Source organism: Cinclus cinclus, chromosome Z (assembly GCF_963662255.1).
Source record: "Cinclus cinclus chromosome Z, bCinCin1.1, whole genome shotgun sequence".
Lineage (NCBI taxonomy): Eukaryota > Metazoa > Chordata > Aves > Passeriformes > Cinclidae > Cinclus > Cinclus cinclus.
In genome coordinates, this window is record NC_085084.1 from 77083403 (window position 1) to 77101545 (window position 18143).

General features: G+C 41.1%; 1 protein-coding gene across 1 annotated transcript in view; it reads right to left on the reverse strand.

Annotated features, from left to right (window-relative positions):
• The window catches only part of DNAI1 (dynein axonemal intermediate chain 1), a 139195-nt gene that overhangs the window by 96772 nt on the left and 24280 nt on the right, over positions 1 to 18143 (reverse strand). The window contains exons 10-12 of the mRNA XM_062513179.1: positions 12750 to 12837; positions 11920 to 12037; positions 8229 to 8272 (exon numbers count right to left, since the gene is read on the reverse strand). Coding sequence (XP_062369163.1) covers positions 8229 to 8272; positions 11920 to 12037; positions 12750 to 12837 — 250 coding nt within the window. The remainder of the gene's footprint in view (positions 1 to 8228; positions 8273 to 11919; positions 12038 to 12749; positions 12838 to 18143) is intronic.

The window sequence follows — 18143 nt, forward strand, 5'->3', positions numbered from 1 at the left end:
ATAAAGTTGACATTGTAATAGGTCCTTTCTCTCCCTGCATACGTGGTAAGAGATATTCAGTATTCGGAAAACAGATTTTAAAGTGTTATTTTCAGTGTATTTGCATTTAATTGACCACAATTGTTTATCTCAATAAACCAGATGTATGATAGCTTAAATTTCTAACACTGATTCTACTAGGGAGGTTTTTTCAAAGACTGTCAGACCATGGGGGAGGATATAGACATTTTGTAAATGAACTTAGATGCCTTAAATGGGAGACAGTGCAGGAAGAAGTCCCTAAAAAGGTTAAAAGAGTGAATAAATCAGACTCCTGAAGAATATAAGACATCAAGGACACAAGATTTCAATACTTTGAAACCTTAAATGAAGAAATCATATCTGCAACAGACCAAAACTTCAGAGAATGAATATCATACCTTTAAAATTTCCACATTTAATGTTTTCTAGAAGATGGTAATTTACCACATGCCAAAATTAATTGTTCTCAATTGCTCATCTGCTATTAAGAGCCACATATTGTCTAGCCTGATTCATGTAGCTCCAGCTTTTCTTTGATCTTGTTACATCATTTGTCTGCCAGATTAAAGATCCCTTTGTTACATGATCTGCTTTCCCAATACAGGGAGTTAACAGACCACAATCCAATGACTTAATAAGCTTTCCTTTGACAAGCTGAACAAACCGAATTCCTTAAATTTGTTTCCCAGGTCAGTCGTCCTGCTCTTAGATCATTCTTTCTTTTTTGAACCCTTCTCAATTTGTCATCCTTCTCCTTGGCATGTCACCAGTGATGAGCATGCCTTTCTAGGGTAGTCATTTCATCATTAAATTAAAAACTGCACTTAAAAGTTCTTTCAGCCCCTCAGTTCCTTTGCAATGATTCTTCTCTATAGATCCAAGGAACTCTGATGAAGTTCAGCACTGGGGTTTCTACACAAAACTTTTAAAAAATAATTTCTTCTGAAAACAGGGCTTCCCTCTGTATGCATACACAGATTGAATTTTTTTGTGCACCATAACATAGAGTGATGCCTCTAATACAAATGGGATCTAAATTGCTCTTTGAATGTTTGTTCCACTTCTTGACACCTCCCAGATATTTGTCTCATCAAAACTTTTTGTTAGCAGTTATTTCACGGATAAAATAATAGATTAGCATTAGACCTAGTTACTAATGACTTTTGATATGCTTTCTTAAGAGGCATCCAATTGCTACATGTTATTTCCTATTTTATTCCCCAGCAGCCTCTTTTAATTAATACAATGTATTAATGGAAAATTCCTTTCAGCTATTAAAAGTCACACAGAACAAACAGAATTCTTAAATTAGTACATAGCAAGATCAAGTCCTCCAGGGTGTGCCTTTTTGATTATGGAGATACTCAGTGCCCATACAAATGTTCTACAGCAATTCACAAATAAGAATTACAAATTCCCTTTTAATTCTTCTCTCTGCTTATTCTACTGATGCTTGTTTTCTGTATTGTAATATCCCCTTACAGTAGCAACTTAAATATAATCAGTTAAAATCACTGGTGACTATGCAATGACTATGTTTTATTTCTGTGATTGTCTTCTTTTTTTTCTCAACATAATTTCAGTACTGATATTTAAATATCACTAACCGTTATACCAAATATCGTTAATAACTGGCATCACAAACATTTGCAAAAGGGGACAGTCTTTCAATTTACAGTACAAATATCCAAAATATCAATAAAACATACATTCACAACTAAAAGGAAACATTCAAACTCTGTGGTGGTAAAATGCAGTTCTCCACCCTGTCACCAAAAACAGAGAGTGAGCCTCATGGGTCTTTTACCATTGAAGATGTATTTATCAACTTGCACACTGGAGACATGACTGAATGAGCATGAAGACATTTTCCCAAAGCTGGAATCTGTTACAGCATACAAACGTATGCCAAATAGCAAACTGAATCTAGACTGCAACATGAACTTCTCTTTGAGTGAGGTGTGTGGGCCACATGAATCTCTATCAGCCATTTGTAGTACTTGACTTAGAAAACTTCAATAGCTTCACTACGGGGTCTAAAAAGTCTGACAGTCAGTGCTGTACCTGGTCCAGAACACAGGCCATTATGTGACTGGGGACATGCCAGCTCCTCCTCTCCAGAGCAGTCCCCTCACATGAACTGAATGTACACACAGCCTCATACGAGACAAAAAATTTCATCCAAGCAATATAAAATGCTTTTTTCTCTGTCTGGCAAGGTCTTAAATCTCTATTCCCAATATAAAAACAAATTCATGTAGCTTAGAGAAAGGTTAGTAAAGATTTCTGTTCCCAAGAGCCTTCTCTGCCTGTTCTGGGAACATAATTTAAATACATAAACATATTGGAAGAGACTTTCTGAGAGCTGCTTCAAAGATCTGAATTTTTTAGGCAGTATTCAATCCACTTGGTGCTTTTAGTTAAGGGTCTTTGGTCATTCATCAGAAAATACCAAATTTAACTGCAGCTTGTTATGTAAATCCATTCCAGACTATGTTCCACATCCTGAATCACAACCTTTAAATCTGCCACTGCAGAGAAGAAAACAGAAGCAAACATCTGGCACATTTTGTAACACTGAGCCTTCTTAAACCCACAGCCTGTACTGTTAAATAAAAGTTTTCAGGCTTTCTCATGTTCTACTTCTCAAACATACATTTCTGTCCCCGTCACAAATCTTTCCTGTCATCTACAGGGCTATGCTGTCAACGATGACAGGAATTAGAATACATGGAAAACATCATTAAGTGGACTAAGTTTAGACCTCAAACTCTGTTTTAAATAAAGTATTATCTTTTATGGAAACGGACTAAGAACTTTATGAAATTATTTTCAGTTATATTTTTTATGATTTTCTAATGTATCAGAGAGTTGGGCTCCATAAATATCCTCCTGGAAACTTGCAAATAGATAATTATATCATGCAGTGGGCCAATACTGGCTGATGCATAGGATACAAAGGGTTATAGTAAATGGGATTACATCAGACTGACAGCTGGTCACTGGTAGGGTTCTGCAGGGCTCCATCTTGGGCCCAGTGCTCTTCAGTGTCTTCACAAACAACCTGGACAAAGGTCTCAAAGCAATATTAAGCAAGTTTGTCCATGATACTAAATTGGAAGGAGCTGATGTCTTCCCTCAAAGGCAGAGAGGCCCTGAGAAAGACCTTGACACTTTAGAGGGCTGGGCAATCACCAGTCACACGGAGTTCAACAAGAGAAAGTGCCAGATTCTGCACCTGGGGTGGGACAGCCCTGGATCTATAGACAGACTGGGGAATGAGATGCAGAAAGCAGTGCCAGGGAAAGGGACCTGGGGGTCCTGGCTGAAGAGAAGTTGGACATGAGGCAGCAGTGCCCTGGAAGCCAGAAGGGACATCCCCATCCTGGGGACATCAGACCAGCTGGGCAAGGGAGGGGATTGTCCCACTCTACTCTGCACTGGGGTGGCCTCACCTCGAGTGCTGGGGGCAGTTTGGGTGCCTGTACAAGGAGGACATAAAGCTATTAGAGAGCATCCAAAGGAGGGTAACAAGGATGATGAAAGGCCTTGAGGGGAAGCCATGTGAGGAGTGGCTGAGGTCACTTGGTTTGCTCAGCCTAGAGAAGAAAGACTGAGGGGAGACCTCACTGCAGTTACAACTTCCTCATGAGGGGGAGAGGAGGGGCAGGCACTGATCTTTTCTCTCTGTGACCAGTGACAGGACCTGAGGGACTAGCCTGAAGTTGTGTCAGCGAGGTTTAACCTGGATATCAGCAAAATGATCTTCAACCAGAGGGTGGATGGGCACTAGAACAGGCTCCCCAAGGAATGGGTCACAGCACCAAGCCTGACACAGCTCAAGAAGCATTTGGAAAATACTCACAAGCACATGGTGAGGTTCTTGGGGATGATCCTGTGTAGAGCTAGGAGTTGGGCTACCATGATCCTTGTGAGTCACTTCCATTTCAGGACATTTTATGATTCTACGGCTCTCAATTGTTATTTCCATAATTTGACTGAGATCTCATAGAAAACTTGAAGGATTTATCTAAATTTCAGCAGCAGCTAACAAGTAGTTAACATGAATTAATGATCACATTATCTGTATGCAGTGGGCTTCTTTCAGTGTAAGGACTTCAATCCTGCTGAATTGTCTCACCTATTATCTGGATACCTAGACCTAAGGAGAGGGCAAATGTCTTGTCAAAACTGCCATCCCTCTTGTCAGGATGACTGATAGAATAACTGTGCTAGCAAAAGTATGAATGCATTCATTCAGCATCCAGTTAAGTATATAACAAGATTTGATTTTAACTTACATGGCATTGAATCAGCAGAGCATACACTAACTGGATTAAAAAATATTTCACTGACAAAGCCTAAATTTTGTCTGTTTTAGAGCATTACCATGTGTGACCCTTTGGGAGAATGCTTTCAGAGATAAAGGAGTGAAAGATGGCTGGGAGATATTTAGAGACATTTTTCTTGGGGTGCAAGAGCTCTCAATCCTGATACTCAAGAAGCTGGGTAGGGGAGCCAAGGCTTAGCTATCATCATCACAATAATCTCTTTAGCCCCTGTGTCCGCAATGTTTAGCACCTTCCATCTCATTTTACACTGACTGATAATCATCTCTGGAGGCCAAAGAAGACATAGACTTGTTGGAATGAGTCCAGAGGAGATCACAGGCATGATGAGAGGGCTGGAGCACCTCCACTATGAATACAAGCTGAGACAGTTACGGTTGTTCAACCGGGAGAAGAAAAGGCTCTGGGAAGACCTCACTGTGGCCTTCCAGTACCTAAAGGGGGCTTATAAAAGAGAGGGAGAGTGACTTTGTACATAGGCAGATAGTGACCAAACAAGGGATAACCTTCTTAAACTGAAAGTTTAGATTCAGTATTAGGAATAAATTATTTACTGTGAAGATATTGAGACACTGGAACAGGTTGCTCAGGGAAGCTGTGGATGTCCCATCCGTGGAAGTGCCCAAGGACTGGTTTGATATCCTAATCAACATGATCTAGTGGATGGCATTCATGCCAGTAGCAGACGGGTTTGAATTGAACAATCGTTAATGTTCCTTCCAACCCAAACCACACTATAATTCTATGATGCCTTAATTCTGTCTCTCAAATTAATATTTGGCTGAAAAATATTTTGCTAGAAAACAAAGTATTTGGTTTAGAACAAGTCTCTGGGGCTTGAAACAGGATGTGTAGAAACCTAAGTGGTGTAGCATGATGCTCATCTTAGTTTTTTTTAATTCTTTTGAGTGAATAGTGGATTGGGAATTCACTACTAATTATTTTTTCCACTATTTGTTTTTTAGATGGAGGGAAATTAGGCATATGGAAGAAAAAGAGGAGGCAAATAGCATATTTCCATGCATATCTCCTCTCAGTCCCTACAGAAGGACTTTTTCTCTGCGAGTGAGCTAGTTTTACTTTTCATTTTCTTGATTCTAATCTCTGATTAAAGTGCTTGATCCTGAAAATTACTATGAAATAAAGATGTAAACAGGAAGAGGCAGTACCTTGCTGTAAAAGCCACTTGGTTAATTCTCTCCACTCCCTGTTCCTTCTGAAGCACCCTAAGCATGTCCTATTTGGGAATATCCTTATTGCAGTGACCCACCATCCATCAGTGCAGGGCAGGAAATAAAAGATTAGCCATGATCATTGGACAGTTAATTTGAGAAATAGGAAAATAGAAGACTGTCCAGTAAGCATGCCCGATCTCCCTGTATTTATCTGTCTCTACATTATAGGAGAGTGCAACCAGAGCTGTTCCATGTTCTGTGTTCCACCATTACTCTTCAGGTTCGGGGAGCCTGAGGACATCTACTAAGAGCCAGCTCATCTCTTTGAAAGCTCTGGTCTGGATTTGACACCAATTTAGTTTGATCACAAACTTGCAGCAACTCCTACTTTGGATGCAGTCACACCTGTGTAAGGACTCTGTGCCAGCTTTACTTATGCTGCTTTTACACTAGAAAGCTAGAACAGTGTATCTTTATGTGCTTTGCTTCTGCCTACGTGAAGCTCTATGTCATACTGTGAAGAACTGAGTAGACATCTTTGCCAAATACCTCAGATTGCCAGTGCTTTGTGTGTGAGTCTGTACTCTTCACACATCCTTGCGAGTGGCAAGTTATAACATCCTTGTGAGTGGCAAGTTATAGCCATTAAATCCAAAGAAACTATGGGATAAAATACATTGGCCATAGAGACAATGGTTTTCCTTAATCAGCTCGTGTGTTGACAGTTGGAACTACACATAAAAAGCCATCTCTGAAGCCTGTCAGAGGCACAATTGCTTTTGGAACATGAACTGAGGTGATGGCAAAGACCTGAGCTTGTATTCATAGTGTTCCCATCAGCAAGGCAGAACACAAGCCCAACACTCACAACAGGCTCTTTGAACCCTGCACTGAAAGCTTTCAGTGTAGCCAGAAACCCAGCAATCTCATTTATGCAAAAACAAAACCAGAAAGACAGCTCCTCCTCATGGGAATAAAAATTAGTTCCAGCCAGGCAGCATAAGCTTTACTATGACAATATTTCCTTGTGCAGAAGAGCCTGCTTCATGCCAAAGAAACACCGTTAGCATCAGAAACCCTATCCAAATAAATCACTGGAGAAGACAGCAGAAGTAGGGTACAAAAGCATGTGAGAGGCTACAGCCATCTCTGTAAAGAAAGAGCCCACCACTCTGGAGTGGTGTCAACCCACAGTAAACAAGTGATCTTTTGTTTCAAAAAGTACACTTTAGGAAGTAGGACAAATGTGTTACTTGCATTTTGGCAGTGCTCCCAAATGGCTGCACAGAAGACTGGTGTTGTAATGATGGCCACAGCAGACCTAAAGATATCCCAGCCGTTTGCCGTGACTCTATGGTCATTTCCCTGGATTTATCTCACCTCATCTTATTAATCTAAGAGATAAGCACCCAGGCTAGGCGCTCTGTCTCGGCTCACTTGTGAGGAGGCACCACCCCTTCCAGAGAGCCATTTAGCTCCTCCCTTGAACATAAGGATGGATGGCCTCTGGATGTGCTGATTTCTCCGTGCTGACTAAAGGGAGAGTCTAGAGACTCAGCTCTCAGCTGTTACTTGCCTTCAGCTGGCTGAGACAAGCTATGCCCTCTGTTCTCTATGAAAATGGGATAAGATTTCTGGCCCTCTTGTCCACTTACGTGGCAAGCCACTAAGTTAGAGTATCCCTCCCTTGGCATCTCTGCATTTGAGATATATATATCTCTGCGTTTGACTTGATGGACCCCAGCAGAACTATTATTCTGCACAACCCAGAAAGCACACTGGTCTTGCCTAGCATATGAAGAATATGAAATTAGAACAATTGAATGAATAGGTTATTGAATATGTTAAGCAAGGACATCCTGAGCACTTCACATCATGCTTTATTTACCAAAAGCTGATTCTAATCTGCTCTGCAGAATAGCTGCTGCCTCCTGAATTAAAAACAGTGTCAGGCCAATTTAGGCTTCTTGGCATACTAACAAGAACATTTTCAGAGCTCAGATGGAGTGAAAGTCAAAAGAAAAATGTAAATTTAAAAGGAAATGAAATTTTGCAATATTGCAAATAGAGCACAGTCCTTATCAGTATAAATGAAGACAACCTATGTGGCTCCATTGTCAGAGTATAGAAAAAGACATAAGAAATTTGGGATGACACCAAAGGTTACTATAGCCATTCTAGCCAAATATCTTACACCAACATGTAGCAACTGTTTAAATTGAGAATGTCAGCAAATACAGGTCTGTCCCCCTGTATGTACTCAAGCTTTCAGCAGCTCACAGCTATCAACTTACTGAATCAGGTGGTTTATCCCTTCAACAGCAAACTGGTCCTCTATTAATCTATCTAAACTATTTTAAAACCATGGGTATTTCCATTCTCCAGACCACAAAGCAAGGAAGAACAGTTCAGAAATTCCATTATGTATCCCATTATCCCATTTTAAACTTGGTCTGGTCCTACAAAAATTGATGTCTATGCTTATGTATTTCTGAATGTTCATGCCATGGAATTGAAAGGCCTAATCCTTGTACTGAGTTAAATCTCAATCTATTGCTATGAAATTAGGTAAATTCTTGCTATGAGATGCAATCCATGCCTCAGAGGATTGTCTGAATTGATTTCAGAACACTTGTTAAATTTTTTAAATATCTCAATTATTCTTTTTGCATTTAATACTTACAAGAACCATACCCCACTGCAAATAGGTCCTTGTACTTTGGATTCCTGTAATGAGAAAATATATATAAGATTGCATTTATTATTTACCATTTAGTTCCACAGCAATGCACAGTGTTTCACACATTAACTTCAGAGGCCATTCTCACAGAACTGACTACACTTAGACTGAGGGCTCCACCCTTTGACCATATGCACTAATAAAGCCTATGAGCAGCTCATGATGCGCAAAAAAGCAGAACATCAGAAGATCAAAACAGTAGATGAAAAAGATAAAAAGAAAGACATGTCAATCTCCAGGACTTCTTGGCTTATCCATTTCATAATGGTGGAAAGTTTACTTTCAAAAATTAGATCTTTGAGGAAAGCAAAAAGGCAGAAAGATATTGGTTCCCATTTTTCAGTGGCAAGGATTAAAGAGCTTCTAAATCAATAAACTCACTTTCCCTACCAGTTAGAAAATTATGAGAGATGCTTCCAGAGACAGCTATCAGTTCATATATTCATGATCACAACCACAAATCAGGAAGGGAAATTCCCCAGCTGGTGAACAGTACATATCCCGTGGCAAATACTGACAATGACCAATTAGCCATCTACTGGTCTTCTGAAGTCCCTTTACTTGAAAAACATCTACCCCCTCTATATCCTCTACTGTGGGTGGTAGGTTACTGTAGGTAGGGTTTCCATGGGACAAAGAACAGTACTGTCATTATCCTTGAGCTCACACAGCACAACCAGTGAGTAACAATTCCATTAAATGAATGGATGTGGAAAGTATCTAATATGTATTTTCTCTGACTTGCTACTGTGAGTTGATAAAATAAATCCACTTCCCTTTCCATTTCTCCTTTCTCATTTGGGCTAACACCTAGGCATCCTAATGCTTTTGTTCTTTTCACTAAATGCACCATCACTGCTAAAAATGAGAGAATAAAAATTGTATTAGAAAAGCTTATTCCATAAAGCAATTTGGAGTAATTCTTCCAATTTCAGAGCCATCTTTCTGTTATCATTTCCTGGAGACAAGTTTAACAGCAGTACAAACTACTTATTAAAGATACTTTTCTCCTAATTTTGTTTTTCTATTTTTACTGTTATATGTCATTCTCACACAGCTGCATGCTTGATACTCTCTTACATAATACCACAGTGGTTTGAAAGACATATGGCAATCCTGCTGTGTCTCTCCATATATCCTTGTCAAGGCACAAACGTTAGAGGAACAAGGCACAAACAAGTTAGAGGAGGCCTAACTGCAGGGAAGCACAAGGCAGGGCCTGACTAACTATGTCCCATGCTCAGTGCATGAAGCAAGCCAGTTCTGAGGAGGATCAAGCATGTTGAAAAGTTGTGCTGGTTTTACCCTGGGTGGAGGGCACACTAGGAAGTTTTTCTCCATGAGAACTTTTTCTGTGGGTTGATGGGACCAATTGGAGACTGGTTTAGTTATTGACAGCATGAGAAACCTATTGGAAAAGTCAGTTCGCTCCGTGAATCACATTTGAAGCAAGTAAAAGCCAGGAAAAGTTCTCTTACGTTTCTGGTCTTTCACAAGGTAACACCGACCTGGCAGGAGCGGCTCCGGAGGCTGCTGGGCCCCGTCTTTAACCAGGGGTCCCAGTGGCCGAGGGGAGCATATCCCATTGCTGGATTCTCGCCTTTTCCCGGTGTTCCCGTGGCTCGGGGGGCCCCGCCCGGCCTCCCTCACGGGCTGGGGGGAGGCAGCCGGGCCCGGTTCGGGAGAGCCCCCAGGGCTTTGTGTGCTGGGCAGGGCAGAGGGAGAACCCCCGGGCTGCGGCTGGAGCTGGGGGCGGGCAGCGCCGGGGGAACCGTGGAGACACAGCCTTGGCACCCATTTCTCCTCTGGATGCGCTTTGCAGTTTTCATCCGGCCCTTTCGGCGTGGCCCGAGCACCCTGAGATCCTGACACAGCTCCGGCACGGCCCGGCACAGCCCCTGCAACTTCTGGGTGAGATTTTAACTTTTCCAAATGCTCAGATAACATTTACAGACCTTCCATCCCTCCTTGGGTGAGAGGGAGAAGAACAGAAAGGCTACACCAAAGTCAATGAATTAAAAGCTAAGTATTTAAATGGAAGGAAAATGAGGAGACACCCTGAAGGTTGGTTGGTTGAAATATCTTTTTCTAAGTTATAGGGGTGGACTGTACTTCAAGAAAAAATTCCTTTAAACCATGAAAAAAAAAAAGACGGGGGGGGGGGGGGGGAATAGTAGAGCAAAATGTAAAGTGTTTGAAGAATCCTTTGCCCTGAGGAAAAGAGGGAGATCTCTGTTCCTGGGTATGAAGTATGAACTGAGAGAAGTGAGCTGAAGAGAACTTGTGCCTTTGAGTAGCTCATCCTTAAAAGTAATACCCCATGACTTTTTAACATGGCCCACAACTCAGTTCTGAAAAGACTGTAAAGTGGGAGGAAATTCATGACAGCAGATCCCGGGCAGCTGTTAATCATGGAAAAGTGGAGTCAAGAGAGAACTGGCGATTTCCTCTCTTGGTAAAAGATCCTTATAGCTAAACAAAAAGAAACTCCTCTCCCTAAAGTGAACTGAGAAAGATTATTTAAGTAAGGAATTGACTGAAGTGTCCCTGTATGTTGTTAAGCTGTAATAAAGGAGGAAAGAGGAACTGGTCTGAAAATTTGTTCTGAATTTATTATTATTCTTTGTGTTGTTAATAAAGTTTTTTTCTTTATTCCCTTTTTAAGTTTTAGACCTGTTTTACTTTTACTCCTAATCGTATATTACAACAAAAGGTAAATATATTACAATTGGCAAACCTTAAACCATTACGGAAATGAAAGGACTCATTTGTGCTGGTGATAAGGGGATTTTTTTTCTCAGTAATAAGCACAGCAATAATATCTCACAAAAAAAAGTCAATTCGCAAGTGTCAATGATCATTTTTGGACTGACCAAATATGTAAAAGTGGACTGCAGGGCAAATACCTACTGCACTGAACTGTGTAATATCCCAGTACACAAATACCTCCTGTCTGGAGGAGAAGCCATGTGAGAAGTGGCTGAGGTCACTTGGTCTGTTTAGCATGGAGAAAAGGAGACTGAGAGGAGACCTCATTGCAGTTAAAATGTCATTGTGAGGAGAAGTGGAGGGGCAGACTGATTCCTTCTCCACGGTGAGCAGTGACAGAAGCCAAGAGAATGACATCAAACTGTATCAGCAGGGAACTACATTGGATCTTAAGAAAAGGTTTTTCACCCAGAGGGTAGTTGGGCAATGGAGCAGGCTCCCCAGGGAAGTGGTCGTAGCACCAAGCCTGACAGAGTTCAACAAGTGTTTGGTCAATGCTCTCAAGCACATAGCAGGACTTTTGGGGTTCTCCTGTACTGTCCAAAGATGTGACACATCTATCCCAGCTTTCACAAGAAAGGACTCTTCTTTGCCCTGCTAACCACAGTCACTTTTCCCCAGTGCTGCACAGAGCCTGCTCTGCCTTCAGTTTCTGCTGAAGGGCACAAGCCTGTCCCATTCAGCCTTACACAATCTTCTCTGCAACCAGAAACACAAGGCCCATTTCAGTGCTGCCCAAACAGCTGACTGTGATAAATCAAACCTGTGTACCCAGAGAAATCAGCCTTGCTTGTAAGATCCCATTACATTCCATTCCACTCCTCTACGCAACAGTCGAGATTAAGTTTGGAATGAAGACACTTACCAGGAGATGGCAGTAACTGCAAGTTTCTTGGTTTTTTCATACTGGAACTTCCAGAGTGGGAGGAGGGTTCCTTCCTGGCCTCTGAATTCATCTGATGCATCCTCAAAGTATTTAAAATCTTAAAAAAAAAAAAAAAAATCAATGAAAAGGTCCCAGTATATAAACCAGAAATAAATCAGCTCAGTTCAGCATCAGGGAAGCTTTAAAAGACAATTTGTTACCCTCACAGCCTCTGCACAACCCAATTGTTAGTGTAAAATCTGTCTCAGCTTTAAGTCCTAACTGCGAACTAGCAATACATCCCTAAAAATGCATTTTATTGAGTCCTCACACACATAAGAAAAACACAAATCAAACTGATGACAAGAATACAAAGGATTAACAAGAAAATAGAAGCCCAGGTGTGACCTCAGGCCACTTTGAGATCTTCAGGGCTCTCCAGGAGGAAGCAGAGCAGAGACAGCAAAATAACTTGCAAAATGACATCAAGATTGAGTACATTGCCGTGGTTGGCATATGAGTAAGGACCAGCTCTGCTCTGGCTGCTGTCACCAGCACCTGCATCCAGAAGTGAAGTACTTGCTGAAGGAAGTGCTACAGGAAGGGCAGTGCTGCTGTTCCCAGCCAGCTCAGAGCAGGTCTAATGTGGCATGCTTTTTGCATGCCCATGGTCTGATACACTATTTGCCTTGTGTGAGTCAGCAGGCTCCTATACCTGCTTGTTTTACTTCTGTTTCTCTGTTCTGTTCTGTCCTGTCCTGTCCTTGCTGTAGGTACTTATCTACTGACACTTCAGACTTGAGTTACAAGTGCCTCTCAGTGGGCCATACCTTGTGCAATGTCATCAAATGTGTTCAGGTTCACCATCCGTTCTGCTATCTTAGCAGCCTTTGCAACCTTGCTTAGAGAATCGCTGTGCTGAAAAGAAAGGAAGAGAAAATGTATTTCCTGTCTGTTTACAGGTGTCTCAGACCTCATGTGACTGAAAAATTTGAGTCCTTCGATCTTGAATACAGATTAATTTGAAATGTGTCATACCAGCACCTAATGATACAGGCACTTGAAAAAATGTAATTGCTTTATTATAAATTTAGCAAGATGCCATCCACTGATGAACTGCAATAACTTCAGTGTTTGTTCCTGATTTAGCTCAATACAGGTACTTAAATAAAGGTAAATAAGAGTCTTGTCTTTCAAGGTAACTCCTAACAGGACGACCTAAAAGGACACACATGATTCCTACACAATCTCCCTGGATACCATTTCATCAGATTTGATGATGAAACTAGAGGGGTTTGATCAAGCATGAGCACTCTCAAATATGCCTGGAGAGCTCTAAGGTCTCATGCATTAAGTAAACATCATAGGAATCCTGCAGTCAATCACTGGGTAGTTCCAACCTGATCCGCTCACATATCCATGGACAAGTTAAGAAAAGAGAGCCCAGCAGGGGCTGTTTGTCTGTCAGCAGGTGGCTGGTTAATATGCTAATCTCACAGAGCCCTGGGGGTCATCACCATATCTTATTAAACTCTGTTCTCAACTACTTTTTGTGAGTGTGCTCTCTATACTCTGTGTGTGTATGTGCAACCACTAGTGAAATCCAAACTGGACTAACCAGAAAGAAGGACAAGAAGCCTGGGTGCCAACAGTGGGCAGGACAAAGCTTGAAAGTCCACAGACCATGCTGGACCATATAAGTATGATGTCATCACAGCTCTGTGCAGTGATGTCAGAATGCTAAGGCATATACAAAGTTCTCTGAGAGCTTGCTGCTCCAAGTATCTGAATCCCCATCCACTACTACCCCAAAGCCCCCAGTGTTTCAAAGCCTTTAATCTTCAAACTCCTGCTATGAACTGATGATTGCCAGCACAGTAAAATTTCATTCATAATGACAACACTGGAAAGAAACATGCCATCCTTGAAACAGCTCAGAGAATGCCCTGAATATGAAAAGATAAAGTGAAATGGGTTGACCAAGCTACTCCACACAGTCACAGTCAGAGCTAGGAATATGGCTTTAGATTATGTATGTCCACCCCTCTGCTTCCTTCCTGGGGTCTGCAGAGACTCAAGGGGGATTAAGTCTCATTCAAAGAGCACGACATTAATAGGGCTTCCTAGAGTTGAGAGGATAAAAGAGAAAAAAATTCTATAAACGGTTACATTTTTTATAAATCCATGGTTTGCTCTACCTCCAGTAATGTATGCAGTCCTCTTTTCCCATCCTAGAAAAAATTAATTAGAACTTGAAACCAAGTTCAGAGAAAGGCAGCAAATCAAGGCAGGGGATTCTGCCCTTCTGCTCAGCTCTGGTGAGACCCACCTGGAGCACTGCATCCAGCTCTGGGGTCCCAACACAGGAGGGACAGGGACCTGCTGGAGTGAGCCCAGAGCCCATGAATATGATCAGGAGTGGAGCCCCTCTCCTATAGAGACAGGCTGAGACAATTAGGGTTGTTCAGCCTGAAGAAGAGAAGGCTCTGGGGAGACCTTTAAGCAACTTCCAGTGCCTAAAGGGAACCTATACAAAATATAGTGAGGGACTATTTTTCAGGAAGTATAGTGACAGGGTGAAGAACACTTCTTTCAGAAGGAAAGAGGGTAGATTTTCATTAAATGCTAGAAAAAAACATCTTTACTGTAAGGGTATTGAGACACTGGCAGAGGTTGTCCAGAGAAGCTGTGGATGCCCCATCCCTGGGAGTGTTCAAGGTCAGGTTGGATGGGGCTCTGAGCAACCTGGTGTACGAAGGGTGTCCCTGCCCATGGTACAGTGGTTGGAATGAGATGATCTTTAAGGTCCCTTCCAACTCAAAGCATTCTATGAATTTATAACACAATGATTCCACAAATTCTGGTTTTGGAGGGTGTCAGTAGAAACCAGGCCATAAATGAAAAAGAAACAAAACAAAACAAAAACAACCTTGTAAATGCAGTAACAATATATTATTCAATTGATTTTTTTTCTGCAAAGCTGGAAATCCTTCAGATGAATCAGAAAAGTTTTAAGTCAGCTTTACTGTCAGGTAGTTATGCTGTTAACAACACATCCTACATTTTTGACATTATAAGTGGATGAGAGTAAGCTATTTTCTCTTTGCATCCTGTCCTGTCTCAGATTTTATTTATTCTGTATGCTGCTGAAATAAATCTTCAGAGGAAGTGCTAGGCCTAATTTTTCCTTAAAAAAAACAAAAACTGTTTGAAACACACTTTTCCACCTTGGGCCAATTCTGAGCTGGCTAGCCAAATGCAAGGAGAGCTCATATGATAACATGTTTGTTTTGTTTATTTCTGTGCATAAGTTATTTTTAGAACAGCAGTAGTGCTAATTGAATCATACGTAAGATGGATAATGGGCTAATATTTTGGAAAAAAATGTCTTGGTCTTTCTCTGTAATTCCTTATCACTAATTGCCTTATACTTCACTCTCAGCAGCTAGCTAGTTGCAATGTGTGACTCCCATAAACTGAAGCATGAAAAAAAAGCTTCTACAGGTGTGTAACTGCATCTCCAGGAGACAAACCCAACTCTAAAGTTGGTGCAGTAACTGCTCATACCTCTAGCATTATACATGCTGTGACTGGAAGAGCCCCTGGTTTGCAAGGAAAGCACAGTACAGGGCTATTGTCATTTGTTGCCCAGCCAAAACCTGAATGCGAACACCAACTGTAAATCCCAAATAAAGTCCCCCAGCTCAAATCATGTCAAGCAGTTATTAAATTCCATAACTGTATTCATCTGTTCATTTTCACTCATTGCTTTTAATTCTGAGAAACTGCAAACAAAAAATTGAAGGCATGGGAATCAGTAAGCACTCATGAGCTCGTCAGGATGACCAGGAACAGGTGAACAATAATGTGAAAGTTAATTGCATTCTAAATTCACCTGCTATATAAAAAATAATAGTAGCCATCATCCAAGAGCTTCCAAGTGACATTTGTGGCCCTGTGGGCTGTCTCACCAGGCACATCTCAGACAGGGATAACACTACTGTGAGATAGACAAGTGAGACAGAACCTCTCTGTTAAATATAAATTTTGTTTGGACTTCTTAGGACAACAATCAACAACCCCTGTTTCAGAGGAGATCAGAGACTGTTCAACTGCAGGAAGTTGCTGCTTTAATTTCCTATTTTAATGAATTAAATTTAATTTATATTTTAATTTTATATTCCTAATTGGTCGACATCACCTGTATTTCTGTGACACTATCCTCTTCCTTAGTAATTCTCTCTTTCTCTGTTATCCAAATTAGAGTCCCTACCTACCTTTGCATTAACAGATAAACATGCTAAGATTTTCTAGTTTTGTATATTCAAGCTTTTGATTTCTTATGATATTTTCCATATCTATGCAGGTTTGCCATCAATCATCTTTGAAAAGCAGTGATCAAAATCACATAACCCTGTTCTACTCCTGAAAAGGTATCAGCCCACCTTACATAACATAAATATCTTCTCTGCTATTCATCACAGGGTAAATTCCAGCAACAGACTTGTCTCTCATAGCCACATCACAACCCACCAACAAACATGGAGTTACTGGAGAAATACACTCATGTTTCTCCCTGTCATTAAAGACTGTAAACCTGCTCCTTACCAAAGATAATTTTGATACTCCAAAATGAAGTCTTCCACTCCACCAGTTCCTCCCATCTGTAATAACAACAACTTTTCTGGTATATCTAATAATTGCCTAATGGCACTATAGCAACAGTTAACAGAATTCCATCTAGATTACCTTTTTTCTACTTTCCTTGTTCAAGAAAAACACAACCTGCTCTTCATTAAAGAAAGAGATGAGATTATTTGGATACAGCCTACCTTTGGTAAATATGTGCTATTTCATATTTAACCCTTGCTCTGTACCTTTTTTCTTCTTATTAATTCTGTTGCCTCATGCTGGTAAATGTCAGACTGATGGTAGCATTTTTACCTCTCTTGCATACATGTCCTTGTTATGGTCCAATCCCATTACTTCACCCTTCTCTGCACAGATTCATTCAGAATCCTTAATGACCTGTGGTTTCATGCCTTGCCATCTCAGGTTGAGAGGAGCAAGCCTGCGTCAATTATATTAAGCTCTTTGCATTTTTCTTCTGCCTCAGATACTGTCATTTATAAATTCATTCAAGAACATAAGCAGGGTTAAGGATCATGCATGTCTCTGGGTCAGGAGTGTGGAATCATTGAATCATCTGGGTTGAAAAAGACCTTTAAGATTATTGAGCATCCTCCCTGTAATCAGAGCCATAAACAGATGGTACAGGAACAGAAAGCAGGACAGGCAGATACAACACTTCTGCCTAGTTATCTCTACTTCCATATATTTTCAGCTCAGAAAATTTCATATAATTCCACTTTGGTTTTCTATGTTATTCATGGTCTGTGCACTGCCTTGACTAAATACTGAGGAAAAGTTCCAGAAGTTGTATCACTGCTGTTAAATGTAGCACACCCTTTCCTCTCTAGATCCATTTGAGTGAGAGGCATGTGGAGAGATTTCTAGGAGTTCCTCATCACAGTCTCCAGTCAAATACTTTCTATTAGTCCAACTTTTATTCCCTCATACATCATCTTTATAAAATTCTCACTCTTCCTTCTCTTGAGATCCATGGTTATCTCCTTTTCTTTCCTGTTGGCTGCCTCTATTTTCTGCTTTGCTAAACCATGTCTTTCTTGCTTTTCCTAATTCTTTAGTGCAATGCATAGCTTCATTTTACTTGTTTTCCCCTAGTGAGAAGCTTCTGTCAAAAACTGTCAAGGCTCTCCTCTCCTCTCCTCTCCTCTCCTCTCCTCTCCTCTCCTCTCCTCTCCTCTCCTCTCCTCTCCTCTCCTCTCCTCTCCTCTCCTCTCCTCTCCTCTCCTCTCCTCTCCTCTCCTCTCCTCTCCTCTCCTCTCCTCTCCTCTCCTCTCCTCTCCTCTCCTCTCCTCTCCTCTCCTCTCCTCTCCTCTCCTCTCCTCTCCTCTCCTCTCCTCTCCTCTCCTCTCCTCTCCTCTCCTCTCTCCCCTCTCCCCTCTCTCCTTCCCTCCCTGCTCTTGGCCATGTTCTTTCATGGATCATATCCTTTCTTTCTCACTTAAGTGTTCCTTTGACCTCTTATTCAGTACCAATACTGTTTTCTCTCCCTTTTCATTCACTATATTTTCAAATCTTCATGTAACTCCTACCATTATCTCCAGCTGTGGTTCTAGTTCTTGGATCTTCTCTTTCAT